At 48.2% G+C, this 27363-nt stretch overlaps 1 protein-coding gene across 1 annotated transcript in view; it reads left to right on the top strand.

The window, feature by feature from the left end:
• Positions 1–27363, top strand: part of CRTAC1 (cartilage acidic protein 1) — a 138273-nt gene that overhangs the window by 2666 nt on the left and 108244 nt on the right. Inside the window, exon 2 of the mRNA XM_037138968.2 lies at positions 12718–12917. Within this exon, the coding sequence (XP_036994863.2) occupies positions 12718–12917 (200 nt within the window). The remainder of the gene's footprint in view (positions 1–12717; positions 12918–27363) is intronic.

Genomic DNA, 27363 nt, shown 5'->3' with positions numbered 1-27363 from the left:
GGATGTGTGTTCCCTATACAGTAGATACTCATAATTGCCAACTGATCAGAAATAAGTAAATTAACAAATGTAGTAATTTGCAGAGATCGCCTTTGAATATGTTATTTAGAGTGAGGCAGTGAGGAGCAGACAGAGTTCTTATACTGTACATATACGAGTAATAGAAATTCCTAATTATTCTTTCCCCTTTCTCCATGATCTTATCTCATTGTTCCAGGTGGGCTTTTTAGGCCAAAACTGTGTGACTCCAGGTTTCCGTGCGCACAGTTAGGAATCAGAGAGGCCCGGTTCCTCACAGTGGTCTTGAAACCCAGGCCTGGAGCTCTTCCTGTCCTCCGCTCGGGTGAGCCGGAGTGGGGTCTCTGTGTCCTACAGTGACACCGTGGCCTGCGGGGCCTCCAGCACTCAGATCCTGGAAATCTGAGTGCTGAGTGTCCAACCAGGATTTGCCCATTTCCCCACTCTGGCTGCTCCCAGCTCAAGGTCAGACTGCTAGAATGTTCTATTTTTGCAAAATCCTTGTGTTAGGGCTTCCTGGGTGACGTGGGAGATCCTACCATTTCCATTGCCCTTTTTTGTTCTGTGAGTCTGCCTGGCAACATCTGAGCCGGGCCAGGGAGGGTTTGCTGAGTGGCCTGTGGGCTGCCCCCTCTGTTTCTTCTCCCACCCTGCTCTTTGCACACGGTGTGATGGTCCCCTCAAAGCCTCAGCTGACGTGGCAGTGACCCTCGGGAGGAACCAGTGCTGCCACCCAAGAATTCTGAGAGGTGGATCCTCTTCTGTCCCCAAGGCTCGCCCAGGGGGTGCTTGTTGGCAGGGAAGATGCTTGAGTTTTCTCATCTCCTTCAGGCTCACAGATAAGTTGGGTCTTTATCTTCGGGCAGGGGAGGGAGGCAGTAGGATAAGGTGGACCACCACAGAGCAACGGTTCCTCTTTTAAAGTGGGGTTTGAGAGGCTGTGCTGCAGGTCCGCACCAGCTCCCAGCTCTAGCTGAAGAATTGCGCCAGCATTTCCGAAGCTTCGTCTGGTTCTGGGCAAGGCCAGAGGAATATCATTGTGTAAAACACAGCTATAGAACAGGATTTTTGTTTGAAAGGGAGAGAGGATATAGGGTTTGAGACGTAGCATTAGACACTTAGAAAACGAGAAGTCGCCTCTTTTGTGAGCCCTCTCGATAACTGACCTTACCCCACTCCCACTGGGAAGACAGCCCAGTGCAGTGGGAAGGACACAGGCTTAGAATCTGGCTCCCCTGCTGGCTGACTTAGAGACCTTAGACAAACCACTTAACCTCTCTAGGCCTCAGTTTCCTCCTCTGCAAAATGGTGAAGCTGGCAACACTGTGACGAGGGTAGGAGAGTCAAGACAGGAGAAGAGTCTAACAATCCCCTGCCTTTGGTTAAATATGTAGAGGTGTCCAGTTGCGAGAAGATATTGTTGCAGGATCACATTGGGTCTTTCTTTTCCCAGCAAATGAGACCAAGTGTCCAGGTCTGCACATGAGCTTCTGCTCGGAGCAACGTCTGGGCCGACGGACGAGGCCTCCTTGGCAGGGTTCCTTCCTTGCCTTCTTCCCTCCCCCACCTTGGGGCTTTCATTTTGAGGTTTTGCCATGCTTGGGGAAAATAAATTTTACAAGTCCCAGGATAATTCTGAATGTGATGGAAGGCCCTGAGCTATTGATTCCTAAGGAAGGATCTTTGTGCTGGGAGAAGCCTTCCTCGGAGCCCAGTGATTTAAGAGTGCTGACAAATCCCTGCTCACCGAGCCTCCTGCAGGCTGCAGATACAGGCTTCCAGGCCGGCTGGGGCTCTGCGAGGGATTTCTGGGGAGCCTGGCTGGTTGCTTAGGGGACATAAACCCATGAACTCTCCTTAGAAGAAAGTATGAAATCAATTGGTTCATTATCACACCAAGCACACCCTGGGCCACTTAGGGCATTTAAGAAATGAGAAGCAGTAAGGGGCTGGGAGGTTGTGTTTAAAAGGTGCGCATATAGGTATGAGGGAGTCAGGGAAGAGAAAGGGACAGGAAGATCTTTTTTCACCGAATCACTCATGATCGCGACTTTGTCGAAGTGCTTGGGCCGTCTTGGAGAGGTTACTTGGCATCCTAGACATTTGCAGTTTTTGGAGACATTTCCAGTTGTCACAGCTGGGGCAGGGAGTACCACTGACATGGTACGGACAGAGGCCAGGGATGAGGCTAAACTTCCTCAGGTGCACAGATGGGCCCCCCCCCTCGAAGAGTGGTCTGGCCTAAAACACCAGGAGCCCCGAGGTTGGGAAGCCGGGGCCGGAAGAGCGTGGCAGCACAGAATCCACGTGCGTGAGAAGTGTTCTCGCCCAGCTCTCCCACTGCGTGGCTGAGGACCCTGAGATCCAGAGGGTGAAGACACCAGCCACCAGCCGGGTCACGCAGCAAGCAAGTGGCAAAGCTGGTCTGAGACTCACTTACCCAGACTCCCCCCAAAGTTGTGGTGAAGATTAAACACGAGCTGTGAAAACACTTAGAAAACTATAAAGAGACCATTAATATTGCTATTATTAAGAACTGGGGAGTTTGGGAAGTTCTATTTCTGGCCATGCCACTGACTCACTGTGGAATGCTGGGTGCCTCATCCCCACCCCCTGCCTCCCTGTGAGTGTGAGTGTGAGTGTGAGTGAGAGTGTGCTGGGGCCGGTCTCAGCAGACAGTAAGTGCACCACCATCGGCGTCTTCAGAGAAAAGTCCGAAGATTTGCCCTTCAGAAACCCGAGGCACTTAAAAAAAAAGATAAAAATTTTCCTTGAAAGAAATCGTGTTGACTTCGTAAGAAGCGACGCACTTGCTTCTTGGACAAATTCCAGCAGCCTAGCCTTAGAAGTTGGTTCCGGCCCAGGAAATCTGATCAACACCCGGAGGAGAAACTGATAGCTCCACAAATGACAAGCAACTGGATTTGTCCCTACTCCCCCCGGGAAGGGGAGGTGGAAGCTCCTCTGCCACCCTTTCCTGCTCAACCCTCTTGGCACGTGGAAGTTCTGCAAGGAACTTCAAGGAGGGATGGGAAGGTGTGTTATTAATTAGTAAAACCCTATTTACTTAACGGGCATATACTTAAAGATCTCTTCCAAGGGACATTTTGACATATTACTTTAATTAGCCACAGAAGAATGGTGAGTGCAGAGTGTAAAATGACCCTTGCTGTTGTTTCCAGTTACTCTTATCTTTGTTTGCACCTGACAAGGACAGTGACAAGGTCACAGGAGTCACTGCTGAGCTCCAGGTGTCCCACTGCCCAGAGGAGGGACCACAGGGACTTCCTAACAGCAGTCTCTGCCTTCCTAGACAGCAGCCCCGAGTGGCTGTGTCTTACTAGCGCCTCTGCCCTCCTTCGGTGGCTGTCTTTAAGGACCCACCAGGACTCCCTGGGAGCCCAAACCCTCCCCCCCCCACGGAAGAGGAGTGGCCTCTCCTGTAAGGCCTTTCCTTGGTCTGCCCTCCTTGCACTCAGGATTGGAGGCAGGAAGTCACTTGAGACTCGCCTTAGAAGACCAAGGTTACATTCCTTCTTTCCCTAGTTCGGGGGGTGAGGGGGTCACTCCATAGACCTCAGCCATCCTGTTCCTCCACGATGCTCTGTATGTGCAGGGAAGGCCTTTTGGCCCCGATGGGTTGGGCCTTGTCATCAGAAGGGTGGGGCAGAGAGGCCCCTCGTATCCCCAGCAGTCCCTGCACCGACGTTTTGTCACGATCCTGCTCCCCTCCCCCCCCGTCTCTAAGAACAGACCCTTTTTTTGGAAATCATAATCATGCACCTCACATCTAAGAAGCTATGTATATCCAAAGAGGCTTTTGCAGGTGGGGAAATAAGTCCCAGAAGGAGAAGTGCTGCTTTGCAAGCAGGATGGAAGGAAACATCGTGTCTTTTGTTCTCAGCTACACCCTCAGTGCCTAGCACAGTGCTTGGCAGGTGGAAGGGCTCAATGGGTGCTCAGTGAGTGAACAAATGAATGAGTGAATATAGGTGTCCATTCAGGCACAGAGGCGGTTCTTTGTATTAAAGCGGATCGCCAAATTGGACTGGGTCAGTAAAGCCAGTTTTCCTGCCGGCTCCTTCCTTCTTCCCAGAGCTGGGGCTTGGCACCAGGGCTCTGTGAACCTCCAGAGGTCCCGCTGATCCAGCAGGTTTGAGGAGCCCGTGCAGGGCTCATCCTGTGAGCTGGGGGCCAACTCTTGGCCTCGAGCAAGGCCGGGCTTCTCTGGATGCTCACTCCACTCCCTCCCCCTCCCCTGCCCCCTCCCCCCCAGGCCACTGTAAGGGGGCTCAGTGCAGGCTTCCCGGCTCTAAGTAGATAGATGATCATTTGGATTTCCACTGAAGACAGACGAGGGAGTGGGTCCCTGCTTTACGGAAAGATTCCCAGGAGGATGCTTTTAAATAGCCAGGTCCACAGTGCATGTTAAATGATTTAGAAAAAAAATCTGACCAGTAGACACCTAGGCCTGCAAAAGAACCCCACCCCCACCCCAGGTTGTCAGGTCCCCTCTGTGATACTCTTGCTCAAGTTTTAGGAGCTCAGCCAGCCTAGTTGTCCTACACACTGCTGCCCCAAATCTAAAATGCTCTTTCTAAAATGCAAATCTGATCATGTCTTGGCCCAAGTTCAAAACCTCCCTCACAGTGTGCCTCCAGGCTTCTAACCTCCACAAAGCAGCCTCTCTAGGTCCCAGTGGCTGCCTCCATGCAAGACTGTCGCCACCTTCTCCCGCATCCTCCCTTCTTCTCTCTCCCACTTCACACCCCCAACGCTGCATTACGCATTACGGCAGCCACAACTGCATGGGTGACGTGCACCAACAGCGCACTCTGTCACACCCATGCCTTTGGTCCCTAGGCCTCCACCACCTGGGATGCAGCTCCCCTTGGGACCCCCTTCTCCAGGGAGCCTTTGCTGCCTGCCCTTTCCATCCACCTTGTTAGCCAGCTCATGCCTCCTTCCTATGGGCACTCTCTGGACACTATACCTGTTACTACTTTGAGCCGCTCCCCAGTTTTATGACTTGCTCCTGGTAGACTGCAAGCTCATTGACTTCAGAAGCCATGTCTTATTCATCATTTCCAACCTGGCCCATAGGTGTCTACAAAATGCTCGCAAAATGAATGTGTATATTACAGTAAACTGAGGGGTTCCACCTTTGAAAAGCAGTATTTAAAAGTCAAAGAACTCCACTAGGTCCCTAGACAAATTAGAAACAGAAGCAAGCTTATTCTTCAAAGTCTTACAGTACCTTGGACTCCATTCAACATTTGGCAGCTACTCCTGGAAGGGGAGCACCTGGTGGGCCTGGGTCCACCTCCTGAGATGCGTTCATTCATTCGACAAACATTTATTAGCTGTAGTAATGGTCCGAGTGTTGCTACTGCTCCCTACTACGTATGGGCTTTCTATTTGCCAGGCATTGTGCTCAGCACTCGACACTGTCTCATTTCATTTTCCCCTTTACAAACCAGGAAGTCTGAGCAGTTAATAATACTTATTAAGGACTCGCTATGCCTTGTGCATAAGGCTAGGAGATCGCATTTGTCCTCTCACTTTCAGAAACACTGTTTCATTAGCCTGCTGGTCTCTGTGGCATCTCCTAGCCTGGGTCCCTTGAGTTTTCAGCTGCCTTTTCTGGAGCAGGACCAAGTCTCCTCTCTGTCTGAGTGTAGCTGCAGGCAGTGTCTGGAGCTCTCTCCAGGTAGAGGGAACGAGAAGAAAGCCTTATATTTTCATGGTGCTACGGAAGATGCATAGGAAAGGTGGCCCCAGGAAGGTGGCGAGGTGCAGAAGGTCTAGCATTTGTCTTCCAGGCTGGCAATGCAGAGGACCAGGATGGGGACAGGCTGGAGAAATGCCAGTGACTAATGTCAGTGACTGAGGCATTTGAATGTACACTCCATTGGAGGAGCAAGGACTTTATTTTGTTCTTGCTGTTTTTCCAGCATTTAGAATGGAGCCTAGCATAGAGTAGGTGTCCAAGAGTGTCAAATGAATGAGTGAATGGCACCCTCCCTCCATCTGTCCCGCCCGGGCCATGGCGTCTGCTTCCAGCCCTGCCCTCCGTGGCCTGGGTCGCACTCCCCTGCTGCAGTGCTCTTTCCCACACACCACTCTGGCCAGGCCACTTCTAACCCTCTGACCCGTGTCTCTCAGGAGGCCTCCACAGTCCTTTCCAGCCTCCTTTGCTACACCCCTCCCACCAGCTGTCCTGCCCCCACCCCGCCCTCTGGCTGCACAGAGCCTCACTGAGCCACACCGGCCTGCCTGGCCACCGCGCACACGCGGCCCTCAGCCTGGAGCGGCTTCTCTGCCTTGTCTTTGGCCAGCTGCCCGCCCTCTCTCCCAGACCTTCCCCAGCTGCCCAGGCAGAGGTGTTGGCTCCTTCCACAGTCTTCCCTCCAGGAGTGGTCTAAGACAAGTTCAGTGTAGTGAGAGAAACTGTTTAGTGTCTAAGAGCACCACTCCTGGAGCCAGCCGGCTTAGGCACAAACCCTGGCTCTGACATGTACTAGCCACGGGACCTTGGGCAACTCACTCAGCCTCCCTGTACCTTAGTTTTTTTCTTAGCTATAAAATGGGGACAATAGTAGTGCCTACATCATCTACACAAAGGGTCAGAGGGGTGCCTGGCACTTAACGGTAGGTGTTATTATTACTACCCATTCCTCTCATAGTCCTTGTCACGTGAGATATTCCTCATGTAGCACTTGTGACATGAAATTGCAGGAAAACTCCATTTGCCTTGTGTACAGCGTCCCATGAGTTCAGCTAAAGAGCGACACGCTCAGCTCTGAAATTTAGGGAGGGAGTTCTGCTAGCCACATGGAAGTGGGGCGAGATGAGAGGGGAGCCGCTGGCAAGTACTTGCTGTTGTCCAGGTTAAGGACAGGTGCGCAAATCCCCGGCAGTGGGGACAGAACATCAGGGCAGTTTTGAGAGACATTCATGAAGCAGAATTGACTCAGCCAGTGGTTGCCAAGAATGAGGAGAAGCGAGAACCAAAGATGACACCAGCGCTCCAACCTGAGTGGCAGTGCTGGGATTTGAAGGGCCCAGGGAGCAGCACCGCATGTCCCTTCCAATTCAGGATCAATGGACAGAGAGAAAGAGGGGCGGAGAAGGGAAGAGAGAGGCAGGACTCAGGCAGATGGAGATTAAAATGCATCATTACAGATACAGCTGTTTGGAAGGCCAGGCTCTGGAGTGCGGTCCATGGGGCCTGCTGCTACGCCTGGACCTCCCACTGCAACCCTCCCTGTGGGCAGGGGCCAGGGCTGACCCTGCCTGGCCAAGCTCAGCACATGGCAGAGAGTGGCCTCTGCAAGGAGGCAGGTCCAGAAAGGGCTTCTCTAGGCCCAGTTCTTCTACACTGACCGATCTGTCCCTGCTTCTGCCCTGGAGAGGAAGTAGTGGGGAAAGGAGGGAGGCTAGAACACTACGCTAGGCCAGGGTCTCACAATCTTGGCATTATTGACATTGGGGAGGGACAGTCCTTGTAGTGGGGGCTGTCCTGTGCATTGTAATACATTCAGCAGCATCTCTGGCCTCTATGCAGGAGATGCCAGTGCACCCCCTTTCCTGGTTGTGACAACCAAAAATGTCTCCCGACATTGACAGGGGTTTGGGGGCTAGGGAGGGAGAGCAAAGTCATCCCTGGTCGAGAACCACTGCTCTAGTCTAATGCAAGTCCCTCTGGGTGGAAACCTGAGGAGTGGGAGAGGAAGACTGCATCCTAACTCTTGCGCCAGGGGTCGGGGCCCTTCACTAGGCAGAGCTAGAAGGGTCGATGAGGGTGACAGCTGGGTCCTCCAGACCTTCGAGGCATCTGCCCTGTCTTCTCTTCCTCTGTCCTTCCTGTCCAGCTAAGTTCTTAGCATCCTTTGAGGTCTGGCCACACCCCTGCCTCTAGGAAGCATTCCCCAGTGCTCCTCCCCGCTAATTTACACAGCTGTGTGCTCCCTCCTCCACTGCATCCCTCGCCCTCTCCGGCCAGTGTTGACCAGCTTTCTCCTTGTGACCCCAGTGCTGCTGAGCACAGTCCCCGGCTCCTCGGGGGTCCACAGGAGGTTTCGCTGTGGGCGAATGAGCCCGGGCAGCTTCTCTTAGCTCCTCTCCAGTGATGCCTTAGTCCTGGGCATTCCTTTGCAGGTCTCTGTGCAGTCGTCTCTCTCCCTCAAGCCCCTGCCCTCTACAGCATCTGGGAAGGCTCTGTGCTCCCTGCTCACTCCCAATATCTGATGCATTCAGGGCTCTTGCTTTTGTGAGAGCTTGAGGTGGTGTCCTTGGCTCTTTCGATAATTGCTAAATAACTGCTTGCCCTGAAAATTGCCCTGGAAGCCTCTCTCCACAGCTGCCTGGACCCACATCATACATCTAGGTTGCCTGGTTACCAGTTTTCAGACCCAATTCAGGAAAGTCCCGAGGCCACAGAAAACTGAGTTTGGCTGCCTGTGACCTGGAGCCAATGTCTAAAGACCATCTAACCTTACGTAGCACAATCTGGGGAAGGAGGGGACGTGAGCAGTGAGCACTGTCCTGCCTGGCCCCCCGAGAGGTCTTCACCAGCTCACTTGACCCTTAAAACCTTGGCACATCATGTGATTCCCATGCTACAGACAAGGACACTGAAGATCAAAATGATTCAGGAACATAGCTGAGGTCACCAGACAGAGTTTACAGTGGGCTTAAGATCCAAATCCAGGTCCCCAGCTCCAGGCGTTGGGTTTTGTTTTTTCTGTCTTTATCCTGCTTAGGTTTGGTCAAGAAGTTTGCTTATAGAGCATTTTTTAAGAAATTATTACTACAGAGCAATTCTTCTCACCGCCTGACACACAAGTCCTACGGTCTCTCACCCTGGTCGAGACCCCTCTTTTCCTCCTCCCGACACCTCCCCTGCAGGGTCAGACGCTTTCCTCGTGGAGGCACTAGCCCGCCGGCCTGCGCCCCTCTGCCCACGCTCTGCCTGGGATGTGCAGCCTCACCTCCTCCCTGGGCACTTACACTCTCTGCCTAGCGTCGCTCCTGCCTGCAGGCTCCACTCACAGCGCTGTGATGCAGGTGCTTGATACACACGCATTCAACAGAACAAAAAAGTTCCGTCCAACCTGCTGTTTAATTCTATTTTTAACTTTTCTCCCCAAGGACTCAGCTGTTCACAGGGGTGTGACAGGAGGCTCCCCCGCGCCAGCCTTGTGAAATGAGAGGTCACTCGGGGTGCCCGCTGCCTCGCCGCCTCGGGCAGTACCGTCCACTCTGCTTTCTTCCCCAAACTCCCTACTCCGCCTCCTCCTTTGACACTCTCCAGCTAAATAGATTTTCTTCATATACTTCAACAAGCGGGTGATGAATTTCGGCAGCAGAAACATTTTTCACTTCAAATCAGATTGCAGACTTACACTCCCATCTGGGGACCATGAGTCTGGGGCAGGGGTTCTCAGCCCAGGCTGCCCATTAACGTCATCCAGGAGGTTCCTAAAAATATGCAGCATCCAAGCCCACCCCAGACCAATGACGTCTGGGTGAGGGGCCTGGGCAGGAGCGTACTTCTAAATACTCCCCAGGGGATTCTCTTCGGCAGCCCGGGTTTAGAACCCTTGGTGTGGAGCCTTGCTGCTGCCAGTGAAGTCTGGAGACCAGCAGCAGCCTGGCCATCACCTGACAGCTTGCTAGAATGCAGATGCTCAGGCCCCACCCCAGACCTACCCAGTTAGAATCCGCACTTTACCAAGATTCTCTGGCGATTTGTGAGCATGGTCCAATCTGAGAATTGCTTTAAGGAAAGAGTAGTTCTTAAATAAGTGTATGCCAAGTTGCATTTGAATCACCTGAAATCTCGTTAAAACACATATTTTGATTTGGTAGGTCTGGGGTGGGGCCCAAGATTCTGCATTTTAACAAACTCCTGGATGGTGCCGCTGCTGCTGCTGCAGGGACCACTCTGCGTGGCCAGCTGCATTTCAGTGAGTTCCTTCATCTGAGCCTCGAGAGTGGAGAGTGGAGTTTCACAGACCTTGTCTAAGTTTCCTCACCGTGACTGCTTCCCAGTCCACCATCAGGGCAGGCCCCCCAGCCCACCGTCTAACCGGCAGGTACTAAGCAGCCCTGGTGGGTACATCGGGCGCCTTTGCCAGGGCAGTAGATTGAAACATAAAGGAGCCTTCTCCCCGCCCCACCAGGGAGGCTCTGCACTGGCCCGCCCAGGCCAGGGGATTTCAGGTCCCACGCTAATGACGCTGGATCCCTCTCTGGCCTTGGCCCCCAGGAGGGAGCTATTGGAGACCCCTGCTGAAAAGCTGTGTAATTCAAACTATGTCCAACGTGTTCAGCAAGGAAAATTCCACAGGCTAGTGTGAGGTTATAGAAGAAACTGGGGAGAAAAACTGATGAAGGTCTGCTTTTATAATAATAATAATTTTTTTTAAAGCCCTTCAATCCATTCTAGAATTTTAGAGCTGGAAGGGGACTTATAGAGATCTTTTCCCAAACCCTAGTTTTGGAGAAGAAAGCTGGGACCCAGTGAGATCATGGCTTATTCAAAGTCACCAAGCAAAAGAGGAGTCAGCCCATGGGTGTATATTTCTTTTTAACTTGCTTTGCGTTATTTATCTAGAAATGGGTATAGCATGGAGTAGCCACTTCATTCAAATGGCTCCTTTAATTAAGTGTTCTACTTTTCACAGAAAAAGTAAAACTCAGGAGGCTGGATCATGGTTCTGGCCCCTTGTGGCCTTTATCAGGAAAATTCTCCCAGTTGCTGGTATTACCCTAGTAGGACCTGCCTCCCATGACGACGGTACATGGGGGGACTATCTAGCTTCCAGAAGGCACACCTGATGTCGTTTTTCTCTTTCATGCCCATTACAAATGTTGTAAGCTGATCACAATACTCTTTCAAGCCACTGCCAATCAATTGGATTTGGATCTCAAGTTCAAATGCATTTGCTGTCCCTACAATAGAGGTCATACCTTGAAAAGTCCAGTGACCTTCAGATCCACACTACATTGCAGTCTGTCTGCACTGGTTAGAAAATACTCTTGGGCTTCTCATCTCTCTCCCCACCCCCAGCTGCTCATTAATCCAATTATGAGTTTCCTTTATCCAACCCAACTTCCTGCCGAGTTGCAAAGTCTCCTAGCAGTGGGTTTGCCGTTGGTGATTAGACAGCCCAGTGGAAAATGCCGCCTTGTTCAGACAGCTCTTTCATTTGGACTGAACTGACCTGACTCTGATAGTACAGCGCCCAACACGTGCCCTGTGAGGACACCCCAGGAACTGCCTTCTCACGAAGGCTCCCCAAGGTTAGTTCCTGCCCTGCAGCCGTTACCCCACCCCTCCAGCAAGGCATTCAGGAGGCTTCCGTGTCCTGTTTGGCTCTGAAGGCAGTGCCTGGGCCCTTCATTTGGCCTCTGGTTCGGAACTGGAGCAAGCTCATTTGCTGGCAGGAGTATCTGTCTCTGTGATGGGGAGTCAGTCTTCAGACGTTCTCTTCATTAAGACATCAGCCTCACTCAGCCTTGCTCTCTCAGCTGCTAGATGCACCAGCAAGCCAGCAGGAAAAATTCCGCCAGGAAGGCCTTCGCTGCCTTTTGAAGGCAGAGAGGCCCCATCTTGCCTGTGGAACTGGACCTGCTCAGCCTTGGTGGGACCGGTGCCAGCAGAGCCCTTAGCGCACCCTGTGAGTCCTGATTCTAGGCCTGTGGGCAGGGTGTGTGCTGGCAGCATCCAGAGCGTCTCCCTCGCTCAGGAAAGGAGGGGGCGGAGTCCTTCCACCTCCTTGGCCACGCCCATCTGTCTCCTGGGTGTGAGCCACAGGCTCCCGGGCCCCAGGCTCCTCGGCAACACCCTGAGTTATGTTAGTGATATAATAATGAATTATACAATACATTATACATAATTAATTTATAATAAAACACGCACGCAACAGTTTAATTTCTCCAAGTGAATGATGAGCTGCCTGCCAGGTCCTGCTAGAACACATTCCCTAAATGCCTGCTTCCTGGTCTAGAGGCCACGGCCAGCTGCCCTAGTGAGGGACCCGGGAGACCTTCGCAGTCAGAGTCCCTCCAGGCTGCCTCTGGGGTCCGACCCGCAGAAAAGCCATCCTGCCCTGACTCCACTGCTGTTCCAGACCCAGACACCCACGGGGGGCTCACCCCACTCCTGGACCATTTGAAAGCTGTTATTTCCTTCATTCTCCCAATCTTTCTCCCAGAGTATGGGAGATGCCTGTGTATTGATTCTCTACCATTCCTTCCTTCCTTCATTCACCCACTCAACAAATAGCTGTTTGGTGCCCATTATGTGCCAGACACTGTCCTTGGCTTATGCACATGCGTGAACAGAACAGATGAGATCCTTGCCCTGACAGAGCCTACATTCTAGCAGAGGGAGTCGGACAATCCATAATAAACCTAACGGATAGGTGTGCTATTCAGTGATAGGTGCTGTGGAAAAAGAAAAGGCAGAGCAGGTCTTGTGTGATGGGTGACCAGGTGTAAGGGGGGCAGACAGAGGGAGTTTTAAAGAGGGAGGTCAGAGCAGGTCTTGTGGGGAGGTGGCAGGGTCAGAGTGGCCAGGCCTTTCGTGCATGGGGGAGAGAGGCACCTCTGGGTCTACCGGGGGTTGGATTTTCCCCAGTTGCTTTGACTAGGAAACTGTTCAGTAACATTTGTAACTTTTGGTTTCAGATGCTCAGGATGTTCCTGTTCCTGTTGCTGCTGTGGTTTCTGCCCCCCACTGAGGGGTCCACGCGGGCTGAACCCATGTTCACGGCGGTCACCAACTCGGTTCTGCCCCCAGACTATGACAGCAACCCCACCCAGCTCAACTATGGTGTGGCAGTGACTGATGTGGACCACGACGGGGACTTTGAGATTGTCGTGGCGGGGTAAGTGCCTTCCGCCTTGTGTTTGACGGATGCATCAGTCAGCTTTTACTGTGATAAGGCTGAGAAGCAAATAACTCCAACACCCAGTGCTTTGCGACAACATACATTCCCACTTACAGGTCTTGGCTGGGCTCAGTGCGGGTTCTGGTGTGCTACTTGTTTGCCTTCGGTTATAGCAGTGGGGGGATGGAGGGTGGATCCAAGAAAAGTGTTTGATCCACATGCTTTCAAGGGGGGAAAAGTGAATGCTTTGCTTCAAGGCACTTTCTTCATAGGTGCTACTTCCTTATTGGTGGAATTCTAGAATCTCTGTGCAGGAGGGGCTTCACGGGGACAGTCATGATAGAAGAGGTTGCTCCGTCTGCCTTTGCACAGCGTGTGACGTAAGACTGAAAAATCTATTAACTGTCCATATCTAAGAAGAGGAGAAGACAGGAATTAGGAAGGACAGTTAAACTTCCTCTAAACCATGCTCCCTTCTCCTGAAAAGCAACAATGTGTAGCAAGAAAGGTGTAGGATGTGGAGACCAAATAACTTGAGTTCGTGCCCCAGATCCACCAGAGTTGCGTGGCTTTGATCGGCCCCTTTATTTGCTGAGATTCCGATACAGCGTCTGTAAAAATGGGGACTGCAGTGCCTTCCTGTCCTGAAGCCTCCCTCAACAGGCTATTGCATGGGATAGTGCCCTATAAATTCTGCCAATTACATTAATAGTTATTATCCACTGAGCACCAATATGTGCCAGGCACTGTGCACATGTTACGTGTGTTGCCTTATTCAGCCTTCCTGACAACACCAGAAAGTGCGCATGCCGTCATCCCCATTTAGAGAAAAGGAGATTAGGGTTCAGAGGAGGTGAGTGACGTGCCCTCTGTCAAGGAGATAGTAGGTAGGTGAGTCAGGATTTGTACCCCATGGCTCCCTAACTCAACGGCTGCTAAACTGCATTGTACGAAGTATAGTTTTCACTTCAAAAATCATTTAATCAATAAAAACACTACAGGGAGCTGTCAGTCTTCTTCCGGGAGGCCTGAGCTTTTATGGCGGCACTGACCGAAGTAACTGGCAGGTAACGTTATTGCAGCAGTTGCATGTAACAGTAGAAAGCATTGACTTTGGGAGTGGAAGTCCTGGTGTTAATTCTCACCATACCATCCAATAGCTGTGAGCCTCATGCACATTAATTAGCTATGGAGCCCCCACTTTCCTCATCTATAAAATGGGCACATTGAAATCCCCTACATAGGACAGTGGTGAGGATCAGTTGTGGTGATATATTAAAAAAGTACTTTGTAAAGTTCCTTTCTTCTACCCTGGGAACTACCTCCTAGACCTCCTGAAGGTCTAGATTAGCACGCCGTCCAGTAGAACTTTCTGTGAGACGTAGATGCCGGTGCTGTCCAGTACGGATAGAATCCACTAGCCACCCGTGGCTACTGAGCACCCGAAATGGGGCTGCTGTGACTGAGGAACTGCATTTTTCATTTTATTTCATTTTAAGTATATAGCCACATTTAAATCAGCACAGTTCTGAGTAAAAACTAAAGAGCAGAGTATGCTAGAAAAGGGAAAAATAGAAATGATTGTAATGACCCTTCCTGCCTGAGGTACACTGAGTGTGGTGGAGGCCAAGCAGCTTGTCTCCATGCCCAGTTCTTTGACTGCAGTCAATCTCCAAACCAGAGAGAAGCGTCCTGGCCCCGTGCTGCCTCCCGGGGCCACGTGCCACTCTGCCAGAGTCTCTGGTTAAGGGCTCGGATTCATTCGAGATGTTTTGGTTGACCCCGCCTCCTGCTTAGGTGACACTAGCCTTCCCTGGTAGAGCCTGGGAGCTGACAGAGGACAGAGAACAGCGGGGCGACCATCCAACCCCTCCTCCTGGGACCCCCCCCCAAGTTATTACCACGATCATGTTGTCCGCTCTTCTTGGACAGCGACTGCAGGCGCAGGTCTCCACCCCACCCACCCCCAGAGGAGCACTGGACGCAGCTGCACCTGCTGAGTATGCAGCTTCTTCCTTTCCAAGGCATTTGTTTCACCTTCCTTTTCAGTGAAGCCTTTTGCTCTTTCTCTCAAGAAATTGGCTTTTGTGTCCTGTATGCCACAGAAGCTCGGCCATCATTTGTAATCAGCCTAGAGCAGAGGTATAAACCTTGTCCAGCTTGCTGCTCACCGTGGGCCGTGCAGCCCTTTAAAACTGTCCTCTGGAAACAAGAACCAAGCCATCCTGGGCCTTGATCCTGGGTCATCCAGAGATGGGGGAAGGTCCCTGTCTCATCTCCCAGGGCAGAGGTGATCCAGGCAGCCCCTGTCTGAGGACCTTGGTTTGCTGAATGTTCTTCTGGCCGATGGGACTGCTCACCCCAACAAAGAGGAGGCGTTCCACAGAGGACAAGGTGGCAAAGTTGGGCAGCCTCCCAGCTCCGGGTCAGGCCTTCTTTGTGGCTATTATGAAGCATTGTGAATCCTTAGGGCAACGGAAAGTCACGTTCTAATTTAAGTACCAAAATACATTCCAAAGGCAAATATAACTTTTTATTATCTTCAGCTTAAGATGATTTGTCACTGTCTTCTTTGGGCCAGATAACCAGGGGCTGACTACACAGACATATTTAAATCAGGACCTTGGGAGGTCATTCGGCCCACCCCTTGCCTTCCAAGAAGGCCACACCTCCAGTTCTGGGGCGCTCCACTTGTTCCGAGCCTGCCCTGAGAGTGTGTGCGCCCTCTGTTTCATGCGGCTCAATTACTTGTGTCAAGACTCTATTTGGCTATTCCAGACCCCTCGTAGTAGAGCGTACCAGGCCATTTCTTTTAACGTCAGTTTTCTGTCGCCTTTGAAAATAGAAACCAGTGGTCACCATCCTTTCCAGCAGCGGCAGCCAGGATCGCGGCCCCGCCTTTCATTCCCCTTGGACTCCCTGGCAACATTTCTGACTCCCACTTTTATTCTGTTTCACCCACCCTGCACCTATATTACATTCTGTTTCTTCTGTTTGATTATAGACTCTCTGTTCAAGAATCATGTAGCAGGAATTGAAATTTTAAAAAGAATTGGATGTGAATGGTTTTACCTGGGGCACCTGTAGTCTGGCTCAATAGAGGCCCACTCTCTATTATTCTATAGACCTTTCCATTAGCTGGCCCCAGAAGGCATGTACGTTTTCCTCCTGGGATAATGTCCAGCTGTTCGGTTTATAAGGTGCCCGCACCTGAACTCGTCTTGGATGTGTTGACCTTGTAGTGTGTCTGACTCAAGCCCTGTTGCTTTGAGTATTTACTCTCTGAATAGGTTTGTTTTGTTTTGCTTTTTCAGTATCCTCCTTCTGGGTATTGATGGCATTGATTCTGAGCATGTTGTGGGTGAGCCTGTATTGTGTTTCTGATTCTTGAGTTAATTGTGATGGAAGGCGTGCGTGTGCATCTGACTCTGGGAGGAGCAGAAAATGACCGCCCTTTGTTCTGCGGGACCGGGGCGGGGGTGGGGCAGCTCTGCTCCGGGGCCCCAGCTGGGCGAGTGCCTCCGCATGCGGAGGGCTTATCTGTTGACCAGCGGGTGCGCGATTGCGGTCTGCTTACAGTCTCCCCCCTGCAGGGTGAGGGGAGGATTTGATCACCCCCAGAGAAGTGTGCACACGCACAGACCGTTGAGGATCTCCAGGACTGGTTCCCTGGGTAAACAGAAAGTCCAGTGGCTTCCTGTCTTCTTGGTGGCACTAAACACCCAATCTGAAGCCTCACCTAGTCTGTCGAGGAATTCCTCTTGCTGTCAGGCTCGCACAGTTCCCTTTAGAGCAGCTTTTGTTTCCCGGGATAGCCCTGGAGGTCTGAGATAACCCCTCTACCCCCATCAGTTTCCAACAGGAGTTTTGCTCTAATGACGAAGTTTAAATCTCAGTTTACATCAGTTTTTCTACACAAAGGGCAATTGTTTGATACCATCTTAATGCATTCTTCACACTTGGAAGGATTTCATTTAAAGGGATGTTACGTATCATAAAGCCTTGCTTTATTTGTTTTTTCTTAATTTTGCCACTATCAGAAAACTTTTTTAATTTACTAAAGTTAATTGAATTATTTAAAAGGCAAACTGTACTCATTTACCAGATTAATCACAGTTACATAGGAGACTTTCTTGCCATTATAAATAATAAAAACAATGATAAAGAATAAGATATTTGCCTATCATATAACCAGAGCAGCATTTATGTATTTCATTGTAAGTACATATGAGATGCATGAAACATATAGAAATATAATGCATATAGTTTATATAGATATAATAGATATCCCATCCACAGAAATATATTTAGATATGCATAGTATATGTAAATATATATTCACATGTACGCACCTACTTTTAACAAAATAGGAAAAATACTCTTGAACTTTCTGTGATAACTGCTGCTTTGTGAAATATAATGTTGTAATAGATATAATCATCAGTTTCTACATCTTAAGATGTTATATGATTTCATCCAGTTTCTCTTTTTTAATTTAAAATCTATTTTACATTTTGATAACATTTAAATACATTTTATCACACAAAAAAATGCACACAGTAAAAATTCACCTTTACCAGCCTCCGCCCCTACTCCAAGCCCATCCCTGTCCTCTTCTAGAGTAACAATTGTTTTCAGTTTGGTGTTTATACTTCTAGACATTTCTACGTAACATGTATGTTTATAATATAAAAAAATATAAAACCTTTTGGAAGACTCAAACTGATACGTCTTGTTTCAAGCTTGCTTTTCCACTGTATAGTATGTTCATGGTTCCAACGTACAGGTCTAGCTTATTGTTTTAAGTTGCTGTGTGGGAAGGCGCCGCGTTTGTTTTGTCACACCCCTCGGGTGACACTCAGGCTGTCACTCATCCATGGCCACTGCAAACCATGCTGTGTATCTATCCTTACCCACGTATGCAGGTTTTTCTCTGGGATCAATACCAACTAGTGGAAAGTGCTGGGAATGATACGTCCAGTTCAGATCTTAATAGACATGGCCAAACTGTTTCCAGTCTTAATCTTTTTCTATGTAGCCAGAGTCTAGAAATAAGAGGTGAGCCCTGGGATTACTGAATTCAACAGCTGCTCGAGCACCTACTGTGCGTACAGCCACCTATGCTCCAGGGTCCAGACTTTGTCAATTTAGATCCAATAGTTCAAGAAGGTGGGGGAAGGGGGAGCCCATTCTGTATCTGCAGGAGAAGCTGCTTCTGTTAACTGGATTGAGGAACTTCAATACTTTCTAATTCAAACTGCTAGAAGGACTTCCTCTAAAGCTTCCTCGGCAAAAACATATTTCTTTTTTTTAAAGATTTTATTTATTTATCTTTAGAGGGGAAGGGAAGGAGAGAGGGAGAGAAACATCAATGTATGGTTGCCTCTCATGTGTCCCCTGCTGGGAACTGGCCTGCAACCCAGGCATGTGCCCTGGCTGGGAATCGAACAGCAGTTGTTTGGTTCGCAGGCCCAAGCTCAATCCACTGAGCTACACCAGTCAGGGCGCAAAAACATATCTCTTAAATGGTTCAACTTTAACCCTGAAATTCATTGTCATTGGTGTCATGGAAGATGCTTGGGGAGCAGGGTTCCAGCTCTTCTGCTCTGCTTAGGCATGATTTTGAATCCTAATAAGACAGAAGTTGGAGCGGGAGCCAGGGCTTTTTAACCCATTCTGAAACCTTTCTGAAAGTCTACTCAGTGAGGCGTGGCGGGTTTTCCACCCTGTCCCCAGCCCTGGGCAACCGTGAGCAATGGGCAAAAATTCTTCCCTCCCCACCCCCAGCCACAGACGGTGCAAAGGTCTGAGGCCCCTTGGTGACGCCCTGGCCACACAGCACCCGGAGCGAGGCGCGCTAGTCAGAGCATCAGCCTTCCGCAGGGGCCACGGCCTAATCCCAGAACCAATGAATATGTTATCTGACATGGCGAAAGAGACATTGTAGATGTGATTGAATGAAGGGCCTTGAAATGGGGGGATTACCCTGGCTTATCCCAGTGGGATCAATCATCGGGTCCTTAAAAGTGGGAAAGGGGACGCATAAAATGAGGTCATGGTGATGCAATGTGAGGAAGTCTCAACCCACCCTTCCTGGCTTTGAAGAGGGAGGGAGGGGCCAAAGCCAGGGGTGTGGGTGACCTCTAGAAGCTGGAAAAGGTAAGGAAATAGATTTACTCCTACAGCCTAGAGACTGTAGAACACAGTACAGTTCTGTCAACACCTTGATTCTAGCACAGTGCGACCAAGGTTGGCCTTCTAATACACAGAACTGTAAAATAATCAATTTGTATCACTTTATGCCACTACATCTGTGGTAATTTGTTACAGCAGCAATAGGAAACTAATATAGTAGGTAAAGGTTGGGTGCTTGGTGTCATTTTTCAGAGAGGTGATGGCCATTACCTCAGAGAATTCCAACAGTATTATTTTATTAACTTCATAGCAGTAAAATAAATAAACCACCCACAGCATAACATTTAAAATAATACATTTAAAATAAACATACTGTAAGTAAAGTATTGTTTTTTAATCAGTGACAATCCCGTCTTGGGAACACGTGCAATTTTGGAAAGAACTGCTAAAATCACACTTTGGTCCTTGGCGACCACCCATATTAACTGCCCCTGCAGCTCACTGCTGGACGCCTGGTGCTATGGGTGGTTGAGGTGGGGAGAGCGGTTCAGAGCTTTGAAAGATGGCGTTGCCCTTGGTGGGGAAACACACCCAGACTGGTGGCGCCGGGCAGCGAGCCCTTCCCGGATGCAAACCGCGAGGATGGCCTGGGAGGCAGAGGCAGCCCACGGGTCCGTTTAACAAGGGGCAGAGGTCTCTCTCCAGGCAGAGGAGACCTGCAGGCTTACTTGGATTTTGTTGTTTGTTTTTAAGTTAATTTTAAATTTTACCAAAAAAGTAATTTTCACAAAGTAGTGAGGAATATTTATAAAAAAGCCGCTCCAAAATAGTAATACAGCCAAGGCTAAAATTGCCTCTGCTGAAGACGGCGAAGCTGCTTATAGTCGTCTGAATTTGTCATCCATTCAGAAAGCGGATGTGTGCCCTGGCTCCAGTCACTTTCCTCTAAGTCTCTCTTCTCCCCATTTTTTTTTAAAGTGGTGGGCAGGCTGCAAGGCCTTCCCTGTCCCCTGTGTCTCCCTGCAGGCTCCCAAAGAAGGCACAGGAACACAGCCAACTGGAGCCTGGGCTGACCCTCTGCGCCCTTATAGCTTCACAGCCCAGGGCCTTCTCCCCACTGCGCTCCTCCCTCCGCCCCCCCACCTCCGCTGCAAGCACACCTCACAGTTCTTTTTGGAACGTGTGCCATTGCCACTCCCAGGGTTGCTTCTGCTCCCGTGAGCCGGTCTGTCCTCTGCCTCCCTCTCTTGCCTGTCTCCTCACATACCCCTTCCTTCCGGTCTCCTACTGACCTGGTGAGCCACTTTCTTCCTAAATGCTATGGTTAGACCTCGATTTTCCCTCCCAGGAGGAGGTTACTTTTGCAGTGCAGGTATTTAGGAAACATACAAGGACGTGAGGAAGCTACAACAAACGTCCCCCACTTCAGATTTTTACCATGCGCTTTCTCGTGTTCCTGTTTGCGGACTAAAGTTATAAAGGAGCGGAGGGCAGAAGAGCATATGTCCTGTATCTTATTTACATCATCTCGTTTTAAACCATCACAGCAGCCCATATGGATGCAGTATTTAATGAATGTAAGTCATACTTCTTTTTTTTACATTTTTTACATTACTAAAATTGGGACGTGACCTACAATAGGCAGCTTGCATTTAAGATTTTATTTATTTATCTTTAGAGGGGAAGGGAAGGCGAGAGGGAGAGAAACATCAATGTATGGTTGCCTCTCATGTGTCCCCTGCTGGGAACTGGCCTGCAACCCAGGCATGTGCCCTGGCTGGGAATCGAACCGCGATCCTCTGGTTTGCAGGCCCACGCTTAATCCACTGAGCTACACCAGCCAGATCTAAAGACAATGTCTTTTATGCTCGTCCACTGTTACCATTTTAGTGGCTCGTTTTTCCTTCTTGTATTCTGGAACGGCCTTCTGTGATCATGTCTCTCCTTCCCGATATGCCTCCTTCTGGTGTTCCTTTACTGAATGCCAGATGCGAATAAACTCTGTTTTTTTCACCTAAAATGTATTTATTGTATGTCTTTTCTTGAAAGAGAAATATTCTGAAGGTGAAATCTTAGGTTGATAGGTACTATTCCACTGTCTTCAGGCTGCCGTTTGTTGCTGAGTTGCCTGAGGAGTAACGCCCTTCCTCTGCAGGTGGTCTGTCTCTTGTCTCTTTGTCGTCATCTGCATTTTTCAGTTGTACTACTATATGTGTATATATATATCCATATATATATGGATCTCATGTTCTTCCTGAATCTGACCATTCGTGTCTCTCATCGATTCTGAGTAGTTCCCAGCCATCAATCTCTTTTTAAATCTGCCCTCCATTCTCTCTGCTCTCTCTCCTTCTAGGAATTCTCTCAGAAATGTCAGGTCTTCTCATTCCAGCCTCCAAATCTCTTATCCTTTCTCATGTTATTTTATCCCCTGTCTTGCTGTGATGCTGAATTCTGGGTAACTTTCCAGGTGTATCTTCCGGTTCACAAATGCTTTCTTTAGTTGTATCTAAACTGTTGAGTTTCAATTTCAAAAACTGGTGTTTTTTTTTTTCAAACTTCCCTAATCATTTCTGATTGTGTCTTACTGCTTACTCATTTTTGTGACTTCATCCTCTGTTTCTCCAGATATTTCATACATAGATATAGTTTGTGTTTGACAGTTCTAATATCTGCAGTCCTTGGTGTTTAAATGTGTTGTTTCTTTTTTGCTGCTTATTTGGGGTGTCTTGCCTCCTTATTATACTTGCATGATCTTAAAATATGGAAAATTCCATGGGCCCAAATTGGAGACACTTTTCACCAGAGAGAATTTGTACCCATCGATCTGAGGGTCCAGGGGTCCTGCGGACCTGGGAACACTCTAGCTCTCTCCTAGAGCCATGTGGAGTCATGGACGACAACCTGGTATCCTTTGACATACCCTAGTATTGTGGTCACCTATATGCTAGCCATGTGTGGGCAGTGGGAAGATGAGCAGGGCAATAAGGATTCTCCCTGGTTGGTCACTATGCTAGAGAACAGGATTGCTTTGGTGGGCTTGTAACAGAGGATAGGGTAGCAGAATTTTTTCTTTCGGTCTCCACAGCACTTCTTTCCTTCTTTGGAGAACTAGTCTAAGCACAAGATCCTATGGGGCTGTCAGCCAGACTACACCTTGTGCCCACTAGGGATTATCAGTCTGAGAATTTTGTAGCCTAAGACTGTCCAATTAGTGTCTTGATCTGAGATTTTCCATCCTGATTCTAAAAAGAAAAGCTCTACCTTTGATCTTAAATCATCAATTGTAAAGATATATCACAAGACTACCATGGGGAGATCCATGTCCTCTGACCCATGAAAGAACCTGAGGGAAAGGAAATGACATCCATAAAGAAGAGAAGAGAATCCTGAAGGCATCAAGGCCATGGTTCCTGACCTCGAGGTTCCAAGACTTACAGGTCTCCTGCAGCTCTCCTTCAGTTTTGGGAACACTTTGCAAACTTTAAACAATCCTCCCATCTCCTCTGTTTCTTTTTTGTAGAGCTACTTTTCCCATCTAATGCCCAAACTAATGACTTATAAATTTAGACAAGGGCAGACCCTTTGCAGACCAGAGCAAGCACCCCATCTGTTGTGTGTTGCGGACTGAGCATAACTCTGCCCAGCCCCAAAGAAGATCCTGTGGCCATCTAGTTAGAGGAAAGATTCATAAGTTTACGTAAGAGCCGTTGATGGTCTGTGTTCTGTGTTAACCTATGTTTCTGAAGGAGTTTTGCTAGCTAGAGCCTATTGAAAAAAACAAAAACCTCAAACCAAAAAACAACCCCAATGTTATTTAATTAAACAGTAAACATTCTATATATACACATTGACCAAGAATTCTTTTTAAAAATTTCCCTCCCACATTAGCTTGCAGCCTTCTAAAGGCAGGAACTTTCTCCTTCTCTGTGCACATAGTCAGTATTCAATAAATGAATGAAATTAAATAGGCAGGGGTCTTATAGATGGATGGAGGATCTTAGGTTAATTTAAAAAATTAAACACTGGCTATACTCAGAAGTGATTGTTTCAAGAGCCTTAGCCTTGGGAGCAGCATCAATCAATTCAATAAACAAATCCTACATGCCCACCTGCGTGTGCAAAGCTATGTGCTCAGTGCTTTAGCCGATGCAAGAACACATCCCCTTCCTTCAAACCGTCTTAGTCGTGCGAGAGATAAGGCATATGAGAAAATAACAAAGCAGAATGTCATATGAGCTATAGAGGAGATACTCACTTCACGGTCAGCACACTTATCAGGTTCATTACCCAGTGACTATTCCGGTTTCTTATAAACACTGCATTTCATCTGAGAGTGTGGCAATAAGGCTTTTTTTCTTCCTGCATGGAATTTCTCTACGAGGTCACAGGTTTGATCTTCTCTTGCTTAATACAGCCGAGGCCCCTGTGTTCATTTCCTTTTCATTAAACCACAATACTTCTTTTGTTGACTGAGTAGTCCCAAGAAGCTGGCATCATCAAGCCTCCAGGCCCAGTTCTTCCTGGTTCCTGTCTAACACCTCTGAGAGGCAGCAAAATTCTCCAAAACGCACCACTAACCAGTTGTACAAATGCCAGCCTTTCTAAAACATATACTTTTCCATCAGTCACTGTTGTTCATATCCTTCCCTCCAAGCTAAAGCAAAGTATGGAAAAAGGATGGGGTGGAAGAAAGCTAGACATTTCCCCCAACCTCCTTCAAGTAAGATGAGCCATAATTCTAGTCACTGCAGTGTCTTTGCAGGTTGCTTCCCTGTTCTGGGAAGGTACAGCTGCACCAGCTCATAATGGTGGCTGCACTCCCTCAATTCCCATCCGCCACTGCTCCATCCTGCCAGCCTGGGAGGGGCTTCATGAATGACAGTTCAGCATCTGCTTCCTGGACAGCACCAGAGCTATGGACCAAGTCCAGAGGCTGAACCCTGTCCTTCTTCCATTGCATATCTATATGCAAGCCATTTCGTTTCCACAAATTAGGAAGACTTTGAAAAGCATGGCAAGTATCATTATTATAAAAGTTTCCTTTCCAGACAAGTCATTAATTTCAAAAGCAAGACCTAGTGACATAACAGATATCTCCAGGTTTCCAAGGATGTATCTAAAATCTAAGTCAATCTTTTGAACATACCTAACATTTCATGGGAAAATAAATCTTTAATTTAAAAACCAAAATGTGAAGAAAAGTAAAAGTTCCTTCTTGGTTCAAAAATCTTTAGAGCTAAAGAAATTTTCAGGGACACTGGTAACCTTCTGATGTGTATTAGAGAATATTTGCTAGGTTGTAGTGAAGGCAAATGAGATAAGGCATGTAAATTGCTTGTCAGAGCACATGACACATACTAAATGCTCAATTGCTAGTGTCTTGAGGGTAATATGTTTATTTAATGCCTAATATAACACTGACAATTTACCTAGACCAACCCTCATCTTAGAAACTCCAGGGTCTCTCTCTCCTTTTTTCCATCAATGAAAGAACAGGGCACTGCAGAACATGTTTTGTTTTTAATTAGAACTATATGTCCTCTGCTGTTCATTTTCAACATTCTTACATTGTATTGTCTGCAGACATGCGACCCTAAAACAAGGTGTCTTGTATTTTACTTAGTTTCCTATCAATCAATGTCCCACCTAGAAAGAAGTTTACTTACTCTATTATATTAGTCAGCTCTTATTCATTCATTCTACAGTTTTTATTAAGCTGCCATGTGCCAGGCACCTTACTGGGCATTGGAGGGTAGCAGTGAAGAAGAGCAACTCCTGCCTTCACAGAGCTCAGAGAGAATCAATATGCCTGATGAATTAAAGAAAGTCATATCTGGGGAAAGAATTTCAACTTCCTCCGACCAAATTTTGTTTCAGAATTCAGAATTTGTAACCCACTATCCATTCTTGCTGAAAGATGCTAGTGAGAAATGGAATGATGAAAAAATGAGGAAAGAGAAAGGACATGTGACTGGGGCAACCTATGAATTAATCAGCCTCTGAATAATCAAGAGGTGATATATAAAATGTAAGTACTATAGTTCATGCCTTCTTAAATAATTAAACATATTAAAGGAGGGACAAAAAGACCACATTTCTGGAGAAATTAGTAGCCTTAAGGCAGAGGGTGAGCAAAAAAGGAGCTCTGTAATAGCATGTATAAGCCTTTTCTATATTATAATAGACCAAGCAGGTAGCAGTAAGAGGGATGGCTATATGGATTCTCCCATATATTTGAAAGTAGCAGTGCCAAACGAGAGACCACAGAGTTATTACAAGGCATCTGAGAATTCATCTGTGCATGGACGTTTTATCAATAGGCAGTAAAGCATAGCTGCTGTTATATGGACATTTTTAACATTAAAAAGGTATCTTCATACTTGAAAGGAGTTGAAAATTACGGTCTTAAAATACGTGCTCATTTACTGTTGAAAAAATGGGGTTAAAGGAGCCAGAGAAAGGTCATTGAAAGGAGAGAGGGTGAGAGACTTCAGACAAGAGAGGGAGACAGGGTGAGAGAACAGGAGAGTGGGAGAAGAAAGAGAAGAGAGGAAGATTATACGGGAAATGGGAGGGAAATTATGCAGTCATGGAACCCTGCATTGAAACTCCAGCTCCTTCTCTTCCCAGCTGTGGGGCCTTAGAACAAGCGCCTAACTCCTCTGAGTTTTGGTTTCCTCATCTATAGAGACCATAATAACAGTAAGTTACCTCACAGCCCAGTGGTAGCAGTTAAACAAAACAATGACACAGAACGCTTGGTCCTTCATCTGACACAGGGAAAGCACTCAAACATCAGCTACCATGACAATCAACATCATTTCTTACTTTCCCACCTTACATCTACCCATGAGACCTTTCAGTCTTACCTGCCAGCAAACACCTGAGTGCTGCTTTCTGGTCAATTCTCCTCTTTAACGAACTGGATTAGTCAGAACTCTTTTGATTGCAAGATACGCTAACCTTTGCTTACCTCTCCTCCTCCCCACAAGGAAGGGGGATCTTGTGGAGGCATATTGAGGTCACTCGCCTGACTCAAAGAGAATCTGATCAACTGAGCCTCAAGAAAGCAGACACGAGGGCAGCAGGGGGATGTCAGGACTGACAGGAGCCAGAGTCCAGACATCGCTGGGTCTTTCTCCCTGACTTTCTGCCTCCCATCCCTGCCTCTGCAGCTCAGCCTGTCAGCTTCGTGACTTCAGAGCGCCTTTCTCCTTAAGTCTGCAACCAAAACCACCAGCAGTTCCTAGGCGTGTATCTTCCCAGCCTGACCACCAGGGAGAAACTTCCCATGAATTCTGAGAGAAGGATCCCTGTGGTTCAAGGAAACTGTTGGGATGGAAACGGGGAAGTGCAGATGCTCCAAATATAAAAGGTTCTGCTCCTAGACCCAAGAGGGCAGAGCACTGACCACATACAACGACCCTGATACAGTCACTCAGCACACTCATTAAACACCTACTGTGTGCCCACACTGGTATTCAACACTAGTGACGCAAAAGTAGCCAAGATATTGATGGTCCCTGCTCTCGTGGAGCTGATGTTCTAACAGGGCAGACAGTGATGAACAAAAACAAAGGAAATTTGGGTCTCTGTTAAGGAACAAGGTGCACATACACACACCGCCTGGGAGGATCTCACACAGCTTCGCCAAAATCCGAGAGGACTAGGTCACTTTCGGTTTTTGAGACTCTCAGTACACTAACAAGTGAAGCCTTCATCACCAACCCCGGAGGCCTTGGGTGCAGAGCCCTTGCCCTTTCCAGGTTCTCCTGTAATCCCTCAGTTAAGTATCCACTTTAGCACCCATTTAGCTTCCTTTCTAACCCTCAATTTCAGGGTTGTTTTTTAAAAACCTATTGAGATCCAATGATGCAAAAAAGACACCAGCTAGATTTCCAAGAAAATTTGCATGCTCAGAATTGTGAGCTGTTGGTAGAGAGGTATGGAGAAATGCTCCAGACCAATTCCAGTCAGGGGAAAAGAACAAAGGGGAAAGGAGGTGAGAAAAATCGGTGCCTTGGAGTCCTCACGGTGCGTCGTCCATGCGAACTGTGGTTTAGAAAGGAGTTAACTGGGGCCATCTCGGGGGTCAAAGGGGCTACAGGGCCTCAACCTCACAGGTGTGAGATTCCTGTATTTGTAGTGGCTGCATTGGGTGTGTATTTGTGTGTGGATACAGTCCAAGTATTTCTTTCTAATGTGCATATTTTTAAAATTATGTGAATGATTTGGAAAACTCTGAGCTTTTAAAAAAAATTTTTAATAGACTAAGAGTTTCAAACACTGGAAGTGACCGAGTCCT

This window comes from Artibeus jamaicensis, unplaced genomic scaffold, assembly GCF_021234435.1.
Source record: "Artibeus jamaicensis isolate MK-2021 breed Jamaican fruit bat unplaced genomic scaffold, CSHL_Jam_final contig_252, whole genome shotgun sequence".
Taxonomy (NCBI): Eukaryota; Metazoa; Chordata; class Mammalia; order Chiroptera; family Phyllostomidae; genus Artibeus; species Artibeus jamaicensis.
The sequence above is the reverse complement of the archived record's forward strand: the minus strand, read 5'-3'. Positions and strand labels throughout refer to the sequence as shown.